The following is a 22,481-nucleotide window of genomic DNA, read 5'->3' on the forward strand; positions in this document are numbered from 1 at the left end:
AGAACCGTGAGACCATGCACGACACTGACCCGAGTGGAAAAGCTAAAAAAAGACAAGCTGCTGACGGCCCTCCGCAAAATCTCATCCCAGCAATGCTCCCTTCCCTTGGTTGAAGCTATGAGACACATTAAATGTCAAGTTAGAAGAGGCATCTGCTGGCTTTGAGGAAAACTTGGTGGTCTGTTCACATTTTCTAGTCATGGTAATGGAAAGCAACCCAATACAGGCCTTAAAGGTGCCCTGAAGAGGAATCTGAACTCGTCTTTTTACCATGGGAACTCGACCTACACGTTCCCAGCATTCTTAGAAACTTCGATTTATTGCCCTGTGCGGCCAATTTCCCTAATTAAATCATATTAACGTCCGGGTCCCGCCTTTTTTTTTTTAATTCCCCGCATACAGTGGAAGGAGTCGACCAACACACGGAGTGCCTTTCAGACATTTGCATGAAGACTTTGCTTTCGCTTTTATTTTTTTCTTTTAGGTTTCCGTGAATAAATAGGTCTAGTCAGAGACTACATAGCTGCAGATTAGGACCACGGAAGTAAAAATACACGTGGACTTTTTGCTTTCACCAATCACTACGTATAACTCCGCCGCTGGCAGAGCGGCAAGCCGCCATAGGACTGGGTGAAAGGTTGGTCGAATCCTCCCACCGTATGCAGGGAATTCAAAATAAGAAAAGGCGGGAGCACAGCGTTAATCCGGTTTAAATTAGGGAAATCAGCCGCACCGGGCAATAATTCGAAGTTTCCAAGAACGCTTGCAACGTGTAGATCGAGTTCCAACTGTAAAAATACGAGTTCAGATTCCTCTTCAGTGCACCTTTAAGTATAAAAAAATGACAACCAAATGTTAGCTGGAAGCAACTGCAGCGCCTTCCCGTGGCAACCACTGGCCCCATAAGTGTTATTACAAGCATGCTGGCCTGTTGCAGCGATTGTGGAGTGTAGCTCTATCGTGCTTATAATCAGTATCACAAATTATTTGCAGCGCTGTGAAGGCTCGGTGATTTGAGCCAATCAGAACAGCGTACACTGTCAAAGGTGTTCCTCTGAGAATCTCACTGCGCGATTGGTGGCTCCACCCTCGGAAGTGAAAAGCACCAGTGTCCAGTGCTGTACACAGGACACTCGGCCAATCTGCGGACACCATGTTTACGATGGGCACAGCAGGCCTTCGCAGTGTTGTATTTGTGACGACTTTCTCTGCCAATTTAACCAGTGAATAAAACACTCGCTTTACTGTCAAAACACCATCCTGACCTACCTCTTCAACTACTGCAATAATTGTCTGAAAAATAGACACAACAGCATTGAGATATTTGAGGGACGATTTGCTGTCTTCCTTGGGCCCTGACTGGACGACAGGCTCAATTTTTCACACTGCTGCACACAACTGGTGAGATCAAGTACAGCTCCTCTATGTGCCAAGCATGCCATTAAAAGGAGGACAGTTTCAACCCAGCCTGTTTTTAAAAGGCGCATAAGAACCTGGCCTGTACTGTCACGACACAGACACAGCAAATGGAACTTCTATGAGCTACGAAAATGAAATACAGGTATACTGCCATCAGCAGCCACCCCCCCAAGCAAGATAATGACGAGACTAATTTTAGCACCCGCATCTCTGAGGCCAAGCTGTACAACCTTTCACACATGGTGATCACAGAGTCCTTTTCATCATTTTTCATCACTGACACCTCAAATTTGAACAGAGTGGAAACTGGATGGAGTCCACTGAGGCGTGCATTCAAGCTGAACTCATCTGCTGGAGGGACAAACGCATCAAGTAACCATTGCTGTCGCACTGAAGTGTCCGACTAAGCCCGCCCTCCTCAACTAGTCACGCACGCCTGCAAAGCAATGGACAAATGCAGGTGGCTGTCGGGGGGCAAACGTGGAGCACAGCACATTATCGCAGTGTAAAACGCTCGCCGATTCTGGGAGAGACAAATCTGGGAGAGACACGCAGCTTGACCACACCTGTGCCGGCCTCCTTGACCGCGTGCCACGGAACGGCACTTGTGGGGTAAAGAGAGAGAGAGAGAAAGAAGGGTTGGCAGCAGGTGCGGAGAGAGGGAGCAGAGAGAGAGAGAGAGAGTGCAAGAAGAAGGCGTGTGAGGCGGCTGTGAGGCGCACAATGCGTGAAAGAGAGAGAGAGTGCGCAGCAGTGTGCACAGCGGTGCTCTGGCATTCGGGTGCACTGCCACCAGGGTTCAGCAGAGAGAGAGAGAGAAAAAGCGCACTGCCATCCCATTCTGCACTGCTAGCGTCCATACGAGGTTGGGGGGGTGGGACACAGAATGGAACACTGACTTGCAACAGGAAGACTTGCCCTGCCTCCTTCAGCTAGGCCATTCATTTCATGTTATGCTCTCAGCTCCCGGTGCCGTCTAACGCAGTGCATAAGCAATGTAAAAGAAAAAAGAAAAATGCCAGCTTCGAAGAGCAATGGCTATAGTGTAGTCCCTGCACTAGTGGAAGCAGCAAAGAATGGTATACACACTGCGAAGAGGTCAACTCCACAGCCACGCGGTTCTTAACAGAGAGATTAAAAATCAACTAGTCGACCGACTGTTAAACATTCTATTCGTCAGAAAGAGCTTGGTGCTGAAAGGTCGCGTTAAGTGGTAGAGAGCGCATAGCCCTCAAAAACTTTCTCAGCCCACTCCACCGCCAAAACTTGGGTTCTGGGGTCAGAGCTAGCCTGCACGGTCTCCCGCCGCTTGAGAGAAGGATTGGCAACTAGGTCACCCGGATGTGGCTCTATTTTGCAATCCCACAGGATATGGTCGTTGTAATTAAGATGGTTCTATGACTCATTAACATGAAGGTGTGTAGATTGGGATGCCACTGTCAGCATTATCCCAATAATGCCATAAGTATAAAAGGAACAGCACACCCCCAGAATTTCCTGACTACACTGCTCTCGCACTTCAAGCTGCAACGGCATCGGCCAGCGCGGCACTCGCACACACACACACCTGTGACCCTCATAGCGGAAGCTTGCAGTGCAAAAGGGGATGGCCAGCAGTGCACAAATCTGACACAGAGATGGTGATGAGAGATGCGTTTTCACAGGGACGACCGGAGGATGGGGAAGTGAGAAAGGGGGCCCCCTTCATGAGGGGCCTGGCCCCGTGCGAGTGTACTCACGAGAGGGGATCTTCTTGAAGACCCTTTTGGCCATGAAGTCCTGAAACCGCTGTGCATAGAAGCTGGGCCTGTGCACTGAAACAGAGTCCTGGGAAGAAAAAGAAGTGCCACTTCGATATATTTTCAATTCGCTGAAATCAAAAGCTGATGAGTAACTTCAAACGAAAACTCGGCTGCATTGGCCTTACGAGGAAGTGGATAAGCATTTACCACATTTACTCGTAATGAAGCCAGCCCCACTTTTCTCGCTGAAAATTTAGTTCCTTTTAACTTTGTGTGTAAGAAATGCACACCTGACCTTCAGGGCCAGTATTCAGCACGTTCGCTTTATCTTGTCGTGATTGGCCTGCACCGCTGACTATCACGAAGGATTGCGGCACGACACGAATACACGAATACGGCAACACGAATACGGGTGGCACGGGGATGCAACTTGTCAGCTGCGCGTTTCTGTTGCCGATGAACGGACGGCTGGACAGGCAAATAAGTGGGCCCGCGGGCGCATCAAATGAAACTTCGACTGTTACAAAAAAAAAAAAAAAAAAAAACTGGAGGGAACACTTTAACTCTTACTTAAGGGCATGACGCGATAGCGTAATCAGTTAATTCCAATAATATGCAGAGGGTCATTCTCTACATTCACAGATCACTGGGAGTGATCATACTCCTCCTGGAGCAGTGGTACAGCAGTTAAGCGATGCGCCACTGCCCCGCGATGGCAGGTGCTCCCAGCGGGGAGACTTGTGAGGCCCAGGTTGCCCTTCCCGAGCGACCAATTGTTAATGCAACTGCGACCTGCCACGGTGGGCAGTTTGCTCCCTATCTGGTGCGCAGGTTGTGCCGACAAGCCAGTCACGTGACCTGGTGGCCCACCTGCCTCCTAAGCAGAACCGAAAACTGGGCGAGTTGGTGAACGCTCAACATTATGTACAGCACGAAAAACGAAGACAGGGGAAGAAACACGCAAACCAACAAGCGCTGACTATCAACTGAAATTTTATTAGGAAAAACTCGTGCTTATAAAGGCTTCAACCCAGCACGCGCAGGCGCACAAAGCATGAAACAACAAAACAACAGAAAGAGCAAACCAAACCACACGTGTGCAGTTGATAGTCAGCGCTTGTTTGTTTGCGTGTTTCTTCCCCTGTCTTCGTTTTTCGCGCTGTACATAACGCTGCCTCCCAGGTTGTTCTCTGGGAGCCACCTGCCAGAGTCAGGCTCGTGATTTTAAGAGCGTTAGCTCTACTGCTCGCGTTACTCCAGGTTGTGCGAGTATGCAACATAAGGTGATGGTCTAAAAATGGTGGCCACCGTGGTTAGTGTTTGCATAAACAAAATCTGCATATCACGTGGCCAACAGGGCCGCCATAATATGTAGACATGGGTGGTATCCACCAGTTACCAGGTGGTCCATCACCAGGTTTCAGGGTGGTACCATACCATGTAACCCAACAGGTTGCATAGCAACGAGTTATACGCAGCACTCAAGTGCCGAATACAAGTGCGCATATACAGTCAAATCCACTTATAACAATACTGAAGTGCCATGGAAATACCATTGTTATAACCAATAATTGTTATAACAGGGTTGTGCTGAAAATACCACAGAACACACGCAAAAGTTGACGGTGCCACTACTGACCATTGTTATATCCGATATATTGTTATAAGCGGTATTGTTATAAGTGGGTTTGACTGTACTGCTATACCTTCATCCCCCTATAAATACCCAGTGTGCGAACAGCCGAATTGGACCACTGAGTGGTACCATTGGTACACACAATGTGAGCCACCTCAATGACTGACGCAGAATATTCGGAGTGGTATCAAACGATTCAGTGTGTTATGGAGCATAAAATTACTAGTCGAATCAAAGCTTAGCGCATAATAGGGATTCACAGCGATGTCATTTTGATCTCCAGAACTATAATTTTTTGGATCTTCAAATGTCCATTACAACCAAACTACATGACCTAGGGATTTGCCTTCTTATGCTGTGTATGTTGGCCTCAAAATGTTTCGTGCAAAACAAACAAACAAAAAAACCACAGCTAATGCTGGATCATGCTACCTCAGCTCAGCGTCGGATAATTTTTTTGTTCACAACACCACAGTGACGCTGACACAGAACGGGACATTTAATGCTATTGCGTTAAAATCTGTGGGACTTTTTTTTTTTTCTCTCGTGTAATGAACCCTCCTCTAAATTGGTGTCAACTCTTCTGGAAAAAAAAAAAAGAGATGGTAGGGTATTTATTTATTTATTTAGGAATACTGCAGACTCCTTCTGGAGTCCAAGCAGGAGTGGGAAACACATGAATAATACCAAAAATACAAAACAAAGCCAAAGAAAAAAGTCATACATTCAAACTTTTCAAAGCAGCAATGAATTCCACTTCGTCAGGAGAATCGACAACATTTTGAGGCAGCCTATTCCAGTCGGACACAGTCGTAGGAAAATAGGAATTATTTAAATGAATCGATGCAAGCCTGGTATTCTTTTAAGATTTTCCCGTGGTTAAAGCGTGTGTTCGCTCGAGGTGCAGGGGTAAGGTAGAGAGTCTTGTTTATCTGCGTCTTATTATTGTACAGGAGGTACAAGAACCTAAGTCTGTATTCTGTGCGTCTGGATTGGAGGGTCTGAACATCCAAGAGATTAACCATCTGTGTTACGCTATCTGTTCGTCTGTAATGGTTGCAAATAAAACGGATGGCCATTCTCTGTACCTTTTCCAACTTGTCTATATTTGTTTTGGCGTAGGGGTCCCATATGCCTGACGCATACTCCTAACAAATACTCATGACGCTAGGACACGCGAAAGGAATTGCAAAAGAAATAACCAGCTGCCAAGTTGGGGGTGTGGCCCTTACGCAGGTACATACGGTATCCTACGGCAAGAATTTTGTGAATGCGTTCGTGTCAGAAGCTGTGCTATCAGCAGTTAAATTTTGAATTTCAGAATCTTTGCACCTTTCCCTCTCCCCTCACTGCTTTTTGCACGCTCAAAGGTCAAAAGCTGAAGGTCAAAACTAGGCACCCCGCGATCGAAGCAAGAGGTACCGCAGTGAAGCTTTCCCTTCAAACTGCTAGGGTTGGGTGAATATTTGAACGTTTCAAACCTAGAAGCGAATAGCAACAGTATTCGAAAACCTTGAATATTGCCAAAATAAAACATTTTAAAGTTCGAGAATACAGGAAAATAAGCTGCTGGAAGAAGCAGTCAGTGGTCTTATGCACGCTCTGACACTTCCGTGCAATTGTGCCTTCGACGGCTGCACAGTCTGACACGCCGCCAAGGAGCCCACGTGATGGAACAAAGCCCAGATGCCAAAGCAAACACGACACAATGGGAGCTGCGCTACGCCCACTGCACAGAGGGCCCGAAAGACAAAGATGACAAAGAAGAATGCAGAACTAGCAACATGACCAAGCGGAGCGATCAGTCTGTTCGGACCTTCATATATGCAGCGTCGGTAGACACCAATTTTGAAGCCGACCATATCTTGTTTACACCTTTGATGGTTGAAATCACAAGAGGTGAAACGCCAGTTATTTTAGGTACCGCGACAAGAAAGCCTGTGCCACAAAGCGTTTTGATGCAGGCGCACAGTCTTCACCCTGAAAAGCACCATCATTTTCTTGCACTCGCGATCTTGGCATAGGGGTACCGCGATCTTGGCGTAGGGGTACGCCTTCCCCGTGCTTCTCCGCTCCCTTTTCGTGTACTAAGACAAAGGTACTCGCCTCAGAAGAATACCTCAAACCTGCTCTCTCGAAGGATACGAGTAACCTGCTCCTTTGTGCAGCAGCGCGCATGCATGAGGAAAGAAGGCATGCCCGCATCTCCGCGCACTGGCCCATGCTGACAACATGTCTCCGTCCGAAGCAGCACAACACGCAACGTTGCAAGGTTGGTTTACGCAAGGGCCCCCTCCGGAAATGCTAAGTACCGCATCCTCCAATTGGTATAAGAAGGCATGCCGTGCTCCACTTCTAGCGCATGCGCGATGCCTTCGTTAACGTTTTTCAACTTTCACTTAACGGCCGACTGTGGCCACAGCTTCCTCCGGCAGAGGTACGAACATGCGATCACATGTGCCATCACATGACCATGTGCGGCGTGAATGAGGTTGGTGAAATTGCAGCATCAGGTGCAACGGGTCCGAAATTACTGCGACGAGTCTGAAATTTCAGCCATGGTTGCACACTGAACTATATACCGTATACAGTTGAACCTCGATATAACGAACCTCGATAGAACGAAGTTCACGATGCAACAAACTTTTTTTGTTTCAGTTTCTTGCTTCCATTGAAATGCATGTGTTTTTTCCCTCGATTTAACGAAGTGGTTTCGCGCCGCAGTTTCGATGCAACGAAGTTTTCGGCAGCACAGAAAAACTATTTTGGAAGAACTCCGCCACTTTCTAAAGTAAATTGAAATTTTATTTTGTAAAAACGTTTTTGTAGAGGAAAATGTTTCCCCACTGCGGCGCCCCGGGCGGTGCCGGGCGCACAGACGTGTGAATCTGACGTTTCCACGTCTAGAGCAACGTTGTCAATCCAATCCAATCCAAGCCTAGAGCGTCTCGCTGTCGTTGGCACGAGAAGGCACACCGCGGCAGTCGTTTCTTGCTCTGATCGTGGTGCTCTTTTCTGCAACAATGAGTGGTGCTCCCCGGAAGAGAAAAGTTCTTTCTCTTGATCTTAAAGTGAAGATGATCAAAGAAGTCGCTGCCGGCGAGAAGAAAAAGAAAGTGGCCGACAGGTACGATGTCACGCTGAGCACCCTTTCGACCATTTTAAAGGCGAAGGACAGCATAATGTGCGCTGTCAGCGACAGCGGCCTGAATGGGACAAGGAAGAGGCTGAAAGCGGCTACGTATGGCGACGTGGAGAAAGCCACATTCACGTGGTTCATGGAAATGCGCGCTAAAAATATGCCTCTGAGTGGCGCAATACTTCAGCAGAAAGCCCTGGACTTCGCAAGTGTGCTGGGGTGCGACGAATTTAAGGCTAGCAGCGGGTGGCCGCAACGTTTTAAAGAGTGCCACAATATCGTTGGCAAAGTGATAAGTGGTGAAAGTGCGGAGGCGAATGCCATTGGAGCTGCTGATTGGCTCCGTGACCGCGTTCCAGGCATTCTCGCCCGCTATGACATCGCGGACATTTACAACGCCGATGAAACGGCTTTATTCTATCGGCTTTTGCCGAAGAGGACCCTGGCTCTAAAAAATGAACGTTGCCACGGCGGCAAACAGAGCAAGCAACGTTTAACCGTGTTGCTATGTGCGAACATGGACGGAACCGATAAACGCAAGCCTCTGGTTATCGGAGTCAGTGGAAAACCGCGTTGTTTCGCTGGAAGATCGATGCCCGTCAAATACGTGAGTAATACAAAGGCGTGGATGACACGAGCCCTGTTTAGCGACTGGCTTAAAGATCTGGATGAGGAAATGGCCCAGCAGAAGAGAAAAATCTGCCTTCTCCTGGACAACTGTTCAGCGCATCATGTTGACGTGGAGCTTGCAAACGTCGAGTTGGAATTTTTTCCCGCAAGTTGCACATCTCTAATCCAGCCACTGGATCAAGGTGTGATAAACAGCGTAAAGTGTTCTTACAAGAAGCGCATGATCGAGAGAATTTAGCTCAACATGCGCTTTAAACGGGACACCAAGATTGACGTGTTTATGGGCATAGAAATGCTATCTGCGTCCTGGCAGTCTACGAGCAAGGAAACTATTGTGAACTGCTTTAGAAAGGCTGGCATAAAAGCTGTGTGCGACTCTTTGGATGCGGCAGACAACGATGAAGCGAGCGAAGGAGAGGCGCTTGCACAGTCAGATTTCGCCGATTCGTGGCAGCAGCTGAGCGACGAAGGCGGCGTTCCCGAGGATGTAAGCCTTACAGACTTCATCACCAGTGATGAATATGCTGTCACAACGGAAGAAATGAACGATACGGCAATAATTGAAAGCGTTCAAGAAAAAAACGTTGTAGAGGACGGTGATGACATCGACCAAGGCACCGAGGAGGCAACGCAAGCGCCTACAGCAACAGAAGTGCTCAATGCCATAGACATTTTGCGGAGGCATGCCGGCGTGCATGAGCATGAACAAGCATTGGTAGCGGTAGGCACCTATGAACGCCTCATCACGCCGACGCTCATGAGCAAACGTCAGGCAAAAATAACTGACTTCATGACTAAGTGAGTTGATGCAGTCATGAAGTCAGTTGCCTTTTGCAAAGGTTTCAATAAAGGTTCTTCGGTTTTGAACTTGCGTCAATGTCGCCCGGTCGCGGTGGTTAAGGTGCTGGGCAGCTGATCCAGACGCGGCGGTTGCGTTTCGACGGAGGCGAAATGCAAGGTGCCCGTATATTGTGTGACGCAACGCAGGTTAAACCGCATGTGGTCGTAATTTTCGGAGCCCTCCGCTATGCCCTGTTCGGTCGACAGTCAGTAAATCGCGCCCCAAACCACATCCGCTGCACAAAGCCAGCCTAACCACCTGCGCCATTTTGCGGGGCCTCCTACTTGCACGTCCCATTCCCATCAGCCCCCGCGAGAGCACGTGATGGATCGCAGTGTTGCTTGACGCCATTAACGGATTTCCGCGCCGCTCGGTTTCGTTTTCGGTGATGCCGCACGCTTCGTGGCATGTCTTCGCAGCAACACGCGAAGCTCGCTTTAATTTTTCAATGGCGGCATTTATCTCCATCTCTCAGTCAAGATTTCGCGATGCCCGCAATTTGCTGAGAAAACAATGCAAGGTAATGGGTAACAAAATGCACGGCGCTGCGGGGAGCTGCTCGGCTCTACAGAACATTTCAACTGAAGCAATATTTTGAGATTTGCGATTTCGAGGTAACGAAGCTTGATTGAACTACTAATGTCGCTCTATTTGCTTGTCGCTTCTTCTAAAATCGGTTGTAATATCGTCAAGAACGCACGTGAGCGGAATAAAACAGAATAACAATGTTATTTGAATGCACAATTTCATTAGCGGCACTGAAGGACAAAAACCTCAATGCAACGAAGTTCGCGATATAACGAAGTTTTCCCCCGAAACGTACTGCTTCGTTATATCGAGGTCCAACTGTACAAGCGTGCAAGGGCTGCACCCTGTTTTCTCAAAGGAAATATATATAAAAAAAAATCCATGTAAGGGCCGCACCCAAACTTTCTATGACCCACGTGGGAATAGCCTTCATAATGTACGCGGTGCGGCCTCCGCGATCAGCTCCGGCTGTGAGCAACGGTGCCCTTGATCGCAGAGGCCACGCACGCGCACAGGGGCTTCCTCCAGGTGTCGCCCATGGATGGAGCCTGAGGCCGCTTCATCATCATCATCATCCAAGTTTTTCCTCCACCGGGACCTCCCCCATCTATATCAGCATCAGTATCACCAGCTCCAAATTTTGTGGTTGTCAAACGCACAGGAATTGTGGTGGCGTGTAGCTTTCGTGTCCTGCCACCAAGCGTCGCAATTTTAGCACGATAGGCAAGCACCTTAGTAGCTACACAGCTGGGAGTTAGCTCTCGAACATGGCAAGTGTGTGGCGGGCAGGAAATTCGACGTGGCTAAGAAGTGCATCCGATGATGATGCAACCAAAAGAAAAACACAAGCTGCAAAAAGCACGCTTTCCGAGGCAAGCCGTGTGAGTTTCCCGAACTGTAAGAAGAGCTGCTCTGCTATGTGATGGAAGTGCGGAACAACAGCTACGCGTTGACAGCGGGCATGCTGCGCGGCTTCTTGAGGGATGAGCGTACACCAGAGCACAGCACCAGCTCAAGAGTTGAAATACTCCGCGAGTGACGACTGGACGCAGAATAAATGCTGCTCATTCCCCGATTGGTGCGTTTCTGCTTTAAAAAAAAAAAAAATATTCTCCCATGTCGCAAGTATGGGCCACACTCTCAAAATTAGCGCTCGAATCCGAAAAACAAAAAAAAAATGCGGCCCTTACAGCGTTTATACAGTACCATATTTAGCAAGTAGGGCTGATTCAGGCTGGATGGATTTCATCATACAATCATACCACTGTTGTTCTCTCTTGTATGGAGAGAGCAATATTCAGTCACGGACTATGAACTGCCGCAGAAGCATTCCCTGTGTTCCTACAGTCTCTAGAGCCGCACAGGCACATCCAGAATTCTGCCGCATTACCTCAAAAGCAATGGAGTTCAGTTGCAACCTAAATGACACCAACACCACTTACCGCAAAGAGAGAGCCCTGCACAGCTATTGCTGGCCTCGGCAAGCTGTACAGGGCGGCACTAAAACCATTCGCAGACTTGCACCTCGCCACAAGATGCCGCTGAGGTGGAGGCGACAACTCACCCCATCATGAAACATGGACTTCCAGGTGTGCTCAAGCTTCTTCTTGAGCCGGTAGCTTTGCAGAATGTCGATGACTCCAATGAACAAGAGTAGCCGCTCTCCCTTGGAGTTCCTCGCTGGGATGCCACCGGTTCTGTTCGGGGAGGAACAACACAGAAGGGACAGCTCACAAGTTGTTTCTAGTCTTTCAATGCACCAACTGTCATCTCAAAAGTGAAAGGGAAGGTCCCATGCGGATGGGCCAAGTCATTTGTCAAACAGGATAACTAGAGTGGTACGAGAAGCTCCCAGAATTCTCAATGTCGAGTCCAGAACCGCCTGTCAGAATTCAACAAGTTCTGAGTCTCTAAATACCGACTTTTCCCTCTACTCTCTGAAACAAGAAAGTGTGTCCTTTTTCACATTGCGATGCAGTAGCAGCGGCGTTTCTTCACAATTCGCCCCGTCGCGTTTTCACGATGCTTCACCACATAGACTGTGAACAGCGCATTTCAGTGCACTAGAAGAATGGAAGAAGCACACGGATGAAAGTGAGGAAAATAAGTATGTCTATGCATTACAATGGTGTGATGCCATTCCAAAATAAATATATAAGACCAGTGACGCACCAAGCAGCATCCAAAATGGCGCAACTGGCCAATGTGTGCACTGTATTTTATTTATTAATACTGCAATCCCAGGAAGGGATTTTCGCAGGGAGAAGCCACAGGGAGAAAAAACTAAAAACTATGCGGCTGAACTTAATTTCAGCCATGGAGACTTTAGACTGTCGTCGTGCCTGACATAGCCTGCAGGCCTGAGATGCGCGGGCATCGCTATTTCATCCCATTCAGATTCGAGGAGGTCTATTCGGTTGATCGCTGGCTATGCAGAGTGAAGCTTGATGCAACACCCCCACCCTCCCCCCACCTCTGTCCGAATTAACCGGTGCGCGCCCGCCCATGTTTTAATTAATGAGCGCCTGACGCCACAAACCTTGGGCGGGCCGCACTTCTAGTTTGAATTGTCAGAATTTCCGAATTAACAAGGGTCAAATTAACGAGATTTCACTACAGCTTCAAAAGGTGACTTGCAGTCATCTCAGGCATATCAAACAGCTATGCTGCGATGTGTTTGATGCCAGCAACAAATAACTTACTGCTTCTCTAGCTATGTCCCCTGCTGCTGATAACTGCCTCAATACGTCGGGGCTTTCTGGCAGGCCACTGATTTGGGTTCGTTGTTTGGAAAATTACACAGGTCAACATGGATGGCCATGAAAATAGAGACTCTTTTCAAGTTTCGCTGCAAAATCTCCTTTGGTTTAGCTTAAGTACGCTTCCTCAAACCTGAAAAACGAAGGCCTTACATATTTCACGCTCACTGCCTCAGAGAAGAAAGCACATGACAGACAAAACTGAACAGAAAGGCAGAGGGAGAGAGAAGGACAAAGGCATGACTTACGGAACATCCTCGTCATGATCAATGGGCTCTACATCAGCCTGGATAGATTCCATGGCAGTGGAGAAGTTCGCCAGCCGTTGCCGGTTTACGGACTTGCTCCGCGTCAGCCCAGATCCTGCACAGACATCATCATTCCGTCGAACTCTGTGCACTTTCGGACATCTTCCACCAAGAGATGGAGTACAAGTAAGCCACCGGCAGACAATAGCAACTAAATAAAGTAGGACCTTATTACACGACTTTCAGGGATAGGAGATCGTGCGAAACTGTCATATAATCAGAAACCTTGCACACTGGGTGCGTTCGGCTAATAAACACGGCCGCTACTCTGGCTATCAAAATTAATTGCATTTCTTTCCCCCATGCATTATAAAATGGGCCGTTTTCACTCTGCGAGAATTAGTACTACGACTAAGTCGTAAAACGCGGGTCGCAGCATGAATGGGGAACGCATAATCGGGGTTCCACTGTACAAGTTGTCAGGATCAGTGAAACAGAAAGAAACAAACGTATGCTTTCACTGCAAACACAAGTCTATTTTAATCTGAACGCATAGAAAAATTGCACAGCGCTGCCTGCCACTTTTTTTTTAGTTCCCGCAAATGAGAAGCCCTTCTCAAGATTTTTCGAGGCATTATGGCTCTCGCAATAGTTCTAAATCGAACAGGGTGCTACTGCTCTGAACAGTCGTCGGTGGAAAGGACAGTGAGAAGAAAGCACGGACAAAGCGGTTGCCGAACGTGCGGTCATCACAGTTTTCATGATAGTCCTACACTAAATCCCCATCTACTGGAATCCACAAACTGCTTTTTTTAAAGGAGTCGAGACACCAAATTTTTAAACGCATATCTTTTTTTTTCTTTGGAGTGATGGTTTCAGTTTCAACAGCGACACAGCCTCCTCACAAGAGGCTCCACCGCATAAACCGCTAAGAATGCACGACTAGCTTGCAGTTTGGGTGCAGAGGAAGAACAGAACCACCACAGAGATGAACACAAGGGAAACGCATGTTTGAAGCAATGATAAGCAAAACAAATGCAGTGCGAAAACACACTCGCGATTTTTTAAGAAAATGCCAATAGGCAGCTTATAGTTTTTGTGTGTGTCACCGTAGCAGCGGGGTTTTAATTGTCTGCATGCAAATAGACTGTCTACACATATATCACGCTAAACGCAGTGTTATTAGATGACTAAAAATGGCTTTAAAGCTACAACCATCAATAAAAAAATGCTGAAACAACAAACACGCACGCACGCACACGCACACGCGCGCGCGCGCACACACACACACACACACACACACACACACTGTTCTTATTAGTAGCACAAAACTGTACAGCGTCCAATACACAATTTAAGCCCCGGGCTGGGCGGAAAAGAAACTGCCCAGCTTGGAATGGGTTCCTCCTCACCTGTGGGTTTGAAGCCCGAGTCCTCGTCTGAGCCGGCTGAATTGAGTTTCGCTTCTTCCTTGGCACCCGGAGGCTGCTGCTCCTACGCACACCAGGTGCGCTCATCACAGCAGTGCAAGGGGCACTTCATTCACACGTGACCCTACACCCGCGGTGTGCCCAAGGTCCTAGACATAACTGTACTCAAAGTTTGCAAGTGCAGCTATTTCAGACAAGACAGGCAAAGCTCAAAACCTCAGTCTGCTGCTTAATGGGTTTGCAAGAAATAAGCAAGTGAAGGCAAGTGAGTGACAGGGTTTTGAAGTTGCTACTCCAGAAACAGGGAGACAAACCTTCCCACATCTGAAGTGGCAACTTCAAAATCTCGTAACTTCACTTCTATGATAGGCACGATGATAACTCCGCTTCTATGATAGGCATGATGATAATTTTACCCTTAATGCATCACTTGACGTCAAGACAAACCAGTGACATGCGTTTCAGCAAGTTCCCTACGGCACAACTTCTTAAAAGCTCTCTCCAAAAAATTACATAACATGTTCCATAAATGTACACAGGCTTGTTTTACGCGCAATTAATTGACTTGTTTACAATCAGCGCACAAAAATATGCTTCCCAAACACTGCATAAATGACACTTCATTATGGGGAGATACTACTCTGAAAACCTTCTCTTTAATATTTGTGACAGGTCAATGAAAATTTCATCGTTTATAGACTTTGAGCTGCTCTTTACAATCTGCTTTTAGCTTTTCGATAGCTCATTTAGTTGATTTCTTTGCACAACATGCGTTTGTAAAAACAATGCATTTTGGTGCACATTCTAGCCATAACAGTGAGCATAAGAGAAAACTAAAAAATAGCTTGTACTGCTCCCAATGAACAGTAGAATTCAATGAACCATGAAAGAATAGTGCACGATTCGCTATTTATTGCAGAAAAAAAGATTCCAATACCGACCCTTAGTTTTCCCATTCAGGACATTTTCAAGCATAATTCAATGAACTATGAAAGAATAGTGCACCATTCGTTATTCCAGAAAAAGATTCCAATACAGATCAATGGCAATAGAACAAAGAAAGAATACACGGATCCAGCTGCGTGTTGGAATGATCGCAGCCAATGGCAGGGCTCCGATCGTATCACACAATTTAAAAGGTCAGTCACAACGCTTGATTTCGGCAGGGAAATGAATTTTTTTTTTTTTTTGCATAGTTTCAGCAAGAATATGATGCTGCCTCTAAGTGGCCTCTTGGAGAAAAGGTTACGGCCTACAAATCCCCGCGAATTCCACAGCGGCCAATGCAATGGTGGAAAAAAGGCCGCGTGTGCAAAATTCGGTTACATTCGCACCTTCCCAAGTCACTGCAAGTGCTGCAAATGCATTTTATTCACTAAGTTACTGTCGATTCTCAGCTCTGATTTTTTTTAACACATAAAAGAAGAGGCTTGAAAGAATACAAAACACAAAAAGAACAATCATTTTTTTTAAACGCAGTTTCTTGCCCACACCTCCTCTTAATAAAAATTTGGTTTTCAGAGGACAGGGTCCCCTCCTGAAAACAAGAAACTAAGACTGGGTGATGCGGCCCCGAGTATCTCTTTACACCTGACCCTGCACAAGAGTAACTGGGGTGTCGCAGCTGTACATGCATGCGGCAGGCAGGCAGAAGGGGGACTCACTGTTCGTTCCCTCGCCGCCTGGTCGATGTTGTGAATGCCTACGAGGAGGCTGTAGTCCATGATTTTGAAGCTCTCCAAAACCTGCAAGGCAAAGGGAAGGCAAGGCTCAGAACACAATCTACGCAGCTCTAAAAATCTTCTTCAATGTAAACACACTGTAACGAGAAGAGCACAGGACACAACTAAAGACACTCTTTTTGTTACTGCAAGAGTGTGGGCAAAAAGCAACTGAAAAATTCACAATATGACCAGACTTAGTTTTCTCTTCCTATGAGAGAAATGCTGGCCTTGAGTCTATTCCAGATCTTGTAATAAGGGAGTAATTACTCATTGACGTCCACCCGAGCGCAGCCATAGGCTACAAAAGAAAGCTATACAGCTTTCTCAGTAACTTTGTAGTTGAAGAAACACTGGACCATTCCAGATCTTACTGCAAAAAAATGGAAATTTACAGCTCCCTTGGGTACTACACTGGAAAATATGGATGCAACAATGGCCATGCTACTAACGCTATTTTGAGTGAACGTCTTGGGATTTATGCAGATGATGAAAGTGCGAGAGGTACAGACATTTTCACCCAAGAACACATACCAACACCAAGTCATCTGTCATGCACCCTGCTAACATGAGAGCCATTCAATACATGACACCCACCTAGCCTCTGCTGCACAAAACACTTGTGCAATGGCCTTTCTCATGCAAAGGAACTATCATAGAGTGCCACTGTGGGAACAAGAAGGGCCACCCAACACAGCATGGCTACTGAGTGGTGCTAGTCAACATCATCATCAGCCTGCCTACGCCCACTGCAGGGCAAAGGCCTCTCCCATGTCTCTCCAATTAACCCTGTCCTTCGCCAGCTGCGGCCACCGTATCCTCGCAAGCTTCTTAATCTCATCCGCCCATCCAACTCTCTGGCGCCCCCTGCTATGCTTTCCTTCTCTTGGAATCCACTCCGTTACCCTTAAGGACCAGCGGTTATCTTGCCTTCGCATTACATGCCCTGCCCAAGCCCACTTCTTCCTCTTGATTTCAACTAGGATGTCATTAGCCCGCGTTTGTTCTCTCACCCACTCCGCCCGCTTCCGTTACACCTATCATTTTTCCTACCATTTTTTACACCTAACGTTACACCTATCATTTTTCTTTCCATAGCTCACTGCGTTGTCCTTAACTTAACTTAACAAATTGCCGAACAAAGTCAATTACAAGACTGCTGTTTCCACTCAAAGTTGCCTAAATATAAAAAACAAGAGACAGATAGCCCTAGCTGATATGACAGTTGCTTTCTGAACCTTAAAAGAGGATGGGAGACAGCTGACGAACAAATCCACAAAAATGGGTCGCTCATTCAGGTTTTTCAAGTAGGATGGAAATCTGGACCAGCCAGCAACAGCTTAAGGGGGGACACTGGTCTTAGACCTAATTTCGTTATTATTAGTCTAATCCTAATGAAACTGTACCACCTTGCTCAGTTTTTTATACTGATTTCAACAATGAAATTACCTTTCTTATAAATTAGTCGGTTCACAAGATAATTCATTTTAATTAGCCATTCATTAGTACCTCTGTGCAAAAAAAAACTGCTCAATAAAAAATCATTTTTAATCCATGGCTACATAGTATGGTGAGTAAAGACTGCAATAATCAAAAGCATTTTTCCATTTTACCCTCATTAGTAATTTTACAGCACTTGGAACATCAATGTTCAAGGTGTGAATGTAATCCATCGATAAACATTGCAAAATTATAAACTTTTGAAGTGCGACTGAACAAATCTGCTTCGATTATTGCACACACTGTGCCTTCAGCTTCCCTTAGCAAACAATATTACATCTCTATCTGTCCTAGATGTTGAGATATAGGCATACGAAGACAGCCAGAGGTCCACAATTTTCATGCCATTAAACTGTCTGCTGCTGCACAAACTCGGCCCACACGATGATCTAAATTTAATATTATGGTCAACATGTTGATTTCTTGAAGGAAAAAATTGGTACAGTTGGAGGATAATAGCTTAGATTCCACAAATGTCATTTTCTGAAAATTGATTTTTTGGTCATTTTTTGGTCTCAACGACCAGTGTCCCCTCTTACTGCGGATGGAAGAGCGAAAGAACAAGGCGAACACCATAGGAAGGCAGACAAACAAGTTGGCCACAATGAAATATGCTTGTTGGTTGTACGGCGAACTACTTTTCGGGGCAGAGACAGTCTGTGCGAACAGGTGCGCTAGCTTTGGCAGTGTTGCCTGCAATGCATGAAACGCAGTATAGTGCTACAAGGTGCAGTGGCAGATTGAGCACTTCATCATCCATAGTGGCGCGGGAGCATGTTCGGAACATCTGAAATCTGCACATTGTACTACGGACGGGGACTTTTACCCATTCCCGTCATCCCCAAAATCAAATTCGTATAAATCGTGCTCATATCATCAGTGCCCATCTATCCAATAATACCTGCTACTCACGCAGTGCATATCATTAAAAACTAGATAGGTTTCTCTTTCTAATGAGCTAAAACTGGTTTTTTGATACGTTGGAGGGCCACTGCAATTGTGCAAACATTGTGAAAAAAGGCGAACGGCCGCACAAGCCTGGAACCCCAGCCTGGAACCTTAGCCTTAACATGTTAGCTTGCGGTTGCGTATATCCCCATTAAGACTGATGCTTGCGCGAGTTGGTATGGTATGTTCAAGAAGAACAGCGCGAAATAGACAACGACTAAAGGAAGATACACAAAGACAGGCACTGACTTGCAACTAAAGGTTTATTACTCGGAATGTGGAAGAAAACAGATCAGGCTCCAAACAACAAAAAGAAAACATGAGGGTGATACACACTTGTCCATGCACACAAAAAAAAAAACAAAATGATACAGCAGCATTACTGCCATGCAGATAGAAATCCTAATTATTTTGTTGACAGTGCTAAGGAGGGACTACAACACATGCGTCCTTTAGCCAGGCGATTTGACACATTTGACACGACTACTGACACATGCTGACTGATGCATGTGTCAGTAGTCCCTCCTGAGCGTTGTCAACCAAAGAATTAGAATTTCTATCTGCAGGGAAGTAATGCTGCTGTGTCATTTTGGTTTTCTGTGTGCATGTACAAGTGTGTATCACCCCCATGTTTTCTTTTTGTTGTTTGGAGCCTGATCTATTTACTTCCACATTCCGAGTAATAAACCTTTAGTTGTAAGTCAGCGCCTGTCTGTGTGTGTCTTCCTTAAAGGGAAACTACATAGGTTTTAGAAATCAACGAGCTTAAGAGGGTCGAATGTGTAGAACTTGCAGGTAAAGCATGCAAAGTCTTTTTGGGCTAGCACTTGAAATAGTGAAGTAATTGCCTATTAAAATTCCGGACACCCTTCAAGCTTCTCCGCAGTGCACAACGCCAAGTGGGGGGCGCATGATGACGTCATCAAAGGTATCGGTGCATTTCCAATGCACAAACGCCTGCTTTGAAGGAAAAAAAAACTAACGCCACCGAAGGCCAACCCTGCCTAAAGTTGTTTGGCAGCCTCTAACGCGTCAGGGCCACACGGGGCCCCCCACAATGCGGGGCCCCCCACTTGGCGTTGTGCACCCCCAGTGCACAACGCCAAGTGGGGGGCGCATGATGACGTCATCAAAGGTATCGGTGCATTTCCAATGCACAAACGCCTGCTTTGAAGGAAAAAAGAACTAACGCCACCGAAGGCCAACCCTGCCTAAAGTTGTTTGGCAGCCTCTAACGCGTCAGGGCAGGGTGTGGCTGACGACAGAGGTAATTTGAAATCATACCTTCCGTGACGTCACACTGAGTTTCCCCTGCACCTCTCCGGTGCATTGAGGAGAAGCGCAAAGTTCAATCGTCGATTACATCACTCTTTTAAATGCTAGTGCAAAAACACTTGGCATGTGTTACCTACAACCTATATAGATTTGAATCCTTGAATATCCATCGCCAGAGACGAGTGCATGTGTACGTGTGTGAGCATGTGTGTGTGCTGTGTCGCCCTCACCCGGCAGTCCCTCTGGATGGTCTTGATGAGCGCGTTGTAGGTGTCCGCCTCGAGCAGGATGCCATCCGGGTGGTGTTCGAGGAAGTCGAGGTCCTTGAAGGTGGGCGACCGCTTGCCCCGCTCGTGCTTGCTCGCCTTGCGCTTGTACGTGGAGCCCTTGAGGTCGTACTTCTGGTGCATGGGCACCACCGAGGGCAGCAGGTTGTTCATGAGCACCACGCGCACGTTCTTGCCCCCACACTGGTAGCAGTACAGCCCGTAGAACTTGGGCAGCAGGGTGCGCGGGTTCTGGTTCAGGTTCTGCACACAACACGGGCCGCCATCAGCCACTACTACTACTGCGTTCTTCACTGATGAGGAACTCACCATGTAGTAACCCGGCAGCAGGTTCTGCAGAAACTCCGCCTCTTTGTGCTGGACCGTCTTGATGATGAACTCGTCGTCGTTGGTGAGGTAAAATACGCTCCCGCTGGCACCGGGGTTCGTTAGCTCCCTCATGGGTTCGTGGCACAAGGACATCTGCAATGCACCGTCAAGGGGCAGTGAGCCATCATCACCTTCGGGACAGACTGATGACGAACGCAGAGTCTAGCCCACAGGCACAGTTCACCCAACACAGAAGGACGACTAAACACTGAACGGAGGCCAAAGGCACTTCCATTTCTCACCAGAGCAGCAGAAAGCATTGCAAACCTTTCTTCAACACCAAAACTAACGGGTATATGTTGACAAAGGACACCGCAACCTAAATTTCGAGCACAATGATTAGTTGGAAGTGATACGTACAAGCTTTCTCTTTCATGCTAGTCCACACTGTAGACTGCATAACAGAGCAACCAGTCAGCTTACACATGACTCCCACCATACCCGACATCAAGCACCCTGTCAACCTGCTCATACGGCTTCAAAGCCTTCATGTTCTTAAGACAGCACTGAACCCCACCCTCCATTTTAGGGGTTGAGCAAGCTCTCATTCAATCTTCAGTGTCCGCCCCTGTAGTCTTCCATTCATTTCCAGCACTGTTCATTGCACGCTATCCTGAAATGCCGATATAGAAACTATAGCAAGTTGTCTCTACATTATGGTTGTGTAGTGACTGCTGCTAACATGCACAAATACTGATCAGCACCACCAAATCCTAAAGTGGCCAGAACTCATGTCCGGTTCTGTGTCCTTTCGGGCAACAGGTAATGGCTGTCTTTCTTACCCTCACCCAAACATCAATGTTCTGAACTCTTTCTAACACACTACCTTCTGTTCCATGCAGTTTTTTGTATAGGGTATTCTCTTTTCCACTAACAGCTGAAAATAGTCTTACCAAGTCCTGCAGAATTTGGAGGCAATCGGCCTTCAAACAATGTTCCATTAACGGAAGTCAGCTGTATCCTAACGTGAGATAGTGCCATCGACTTGCACAGTAATACAAAATCGCAGCGTCTATTGTTCCCTGAGTTAGCAGGTGCAAATGAGGAAGTAGGACCGCCCACTCACCAAAAAATCTTCAGTTTTTATGCTAAACAGGTCCCTAAAGTATCTGAAGGCAACCGGAGCATACGCCTTGAATTTGAAGTCGCTATAGTGATGCGCTGGCGTGAGATTGCTGCCTTCCCTGAAAGAGGGGGAAAGGGAAAAAGCAGAGCAGCACACATGAGCAAGTTCAATCAGCAAACTCACGTAACAAACTTGCTGCCAATGTAAATTAATACAGCAGAACCTTGCGACAGGAAATTCCAAGGCACCCGCAAAAAATCGCACTGAAGTGGAAACTTTATTGTCATGAGCTCAGCCCAGAACAAGTGACAGATTAAGCTCGGATGTCTAATGAACAGCACTTATTTTCTTCATCAGCTTTGGCCGCGTCAACATCAGCACCGCAGCGTGATTTCCGGAAGAACCTTGCTTTTTGAACTTGTCCTGAATGTACAGTAGAACAACGCTGTAATTTTTTTTGATAGGACCATGAAAGAAGAAGCCGCACCAGCCAGGAAGTGCCCGTGAAAACAATGTGCATTGTTGCCAGCCGATTTTTTTTCCTTACATCTCATAAGGGCAGCATGCTTCCCTGTAATTCGAAAGACTCTTGCGATTGTTCGCATGTGCAGAATGTTCTAAGCACTCTGTGATGGCTCTCCGAGGGTGCCGTCGCGGGCTAGTTGGTTTAACATTGCTTAAAAGGGAACAGTGCAAACACAGGACAGAAGAACATACAACACAGGCGCTGGTGTTGCACTGTGTTTGTGCTGTTCCCTTTTAAGCGATAGCTGTCCATCTGCTTAAGGTTTGAAGGTTTATTAAAACGAAATACAAATGAGTTGTAAGTTTCATAAAAAAGTTAGTACAGTAGGAGGTCCCAAAGTGAAAACTGTCTGGGGGACCTCCCATCAGGAATACATAAGGAAAGTGCATAAGTTAATAGTGGAAGGGAGACAGCAGC

The 22,481-nt window shown here is 46.8% G+C and overlaps 1 protein-coding gene across 6 annotated transcripts in view; it reads right to left on the reverse strand.

Annotated features, from left to right (window-relative positions):
- The window catches only part of LOC149338955 (phosphatidylinositol 4-phosphate 5-kinase type-1 alpha-like), a 73,648-nt gene that overhangs the window by 36,900 nt on the left and 14,267 nt on the right, over positions 1–22,481 (reverse strand). For 5 of the 6 annotated variants that reach the window (XM_089547829.1, XM_089547827.1, XM_089547828.1 and 2 more), the window contains exons 5-12: positions 21,539–21,656; positions 20,413–20,565; positions 20,047–20,346; positions 16,037–16,117; positions 14,355–14,436; positions 12,943–13,057; positions 11,500–11,632; positions 3,159–3,246 (exon numbers count right to left, since the gene is read on the reverse strand). In XM_089547829.1, the coding sequence (XP_089403955.1) occupies positions 3,159–3,246; positions 11,500–11,632; positions 12,943–13,057; positions 14,355–14,436; positions 16,037–16,117; positions 20,047–20,346; positions 20,413–20,565; positions 21,539–21,656 (1,070 nt within the window). The remainder of the gene's footprint in view (positions 1–3,158; positions 3,247–11,499; positions 11,633–12,942; positions 13,058–14,354; positions 14,437–16,036; positions 16,118–20,046; positions 20,347–20,412; positions 20,566–21,538; positions 21,657–22,481) is intronic. The other variant, XM_089547826.1, reaches the window with a different exon arrangement.

The sequence above is a fragment of the Amblyomma mixtum genome, chromosome 6 (assembly GCF_055824585.1).
Source record: "Amblyomma mixtum isolate Tamu chromosome 6, ASM5582458v1, whole genome shotgun sequence".
NCBI classification, from domain to species: Eukaryota; Metazoa; Arthropoda; class Arachnida; order Ixodida; family Ixodidae; genus Amblyomma; species Amblyomma mixtum.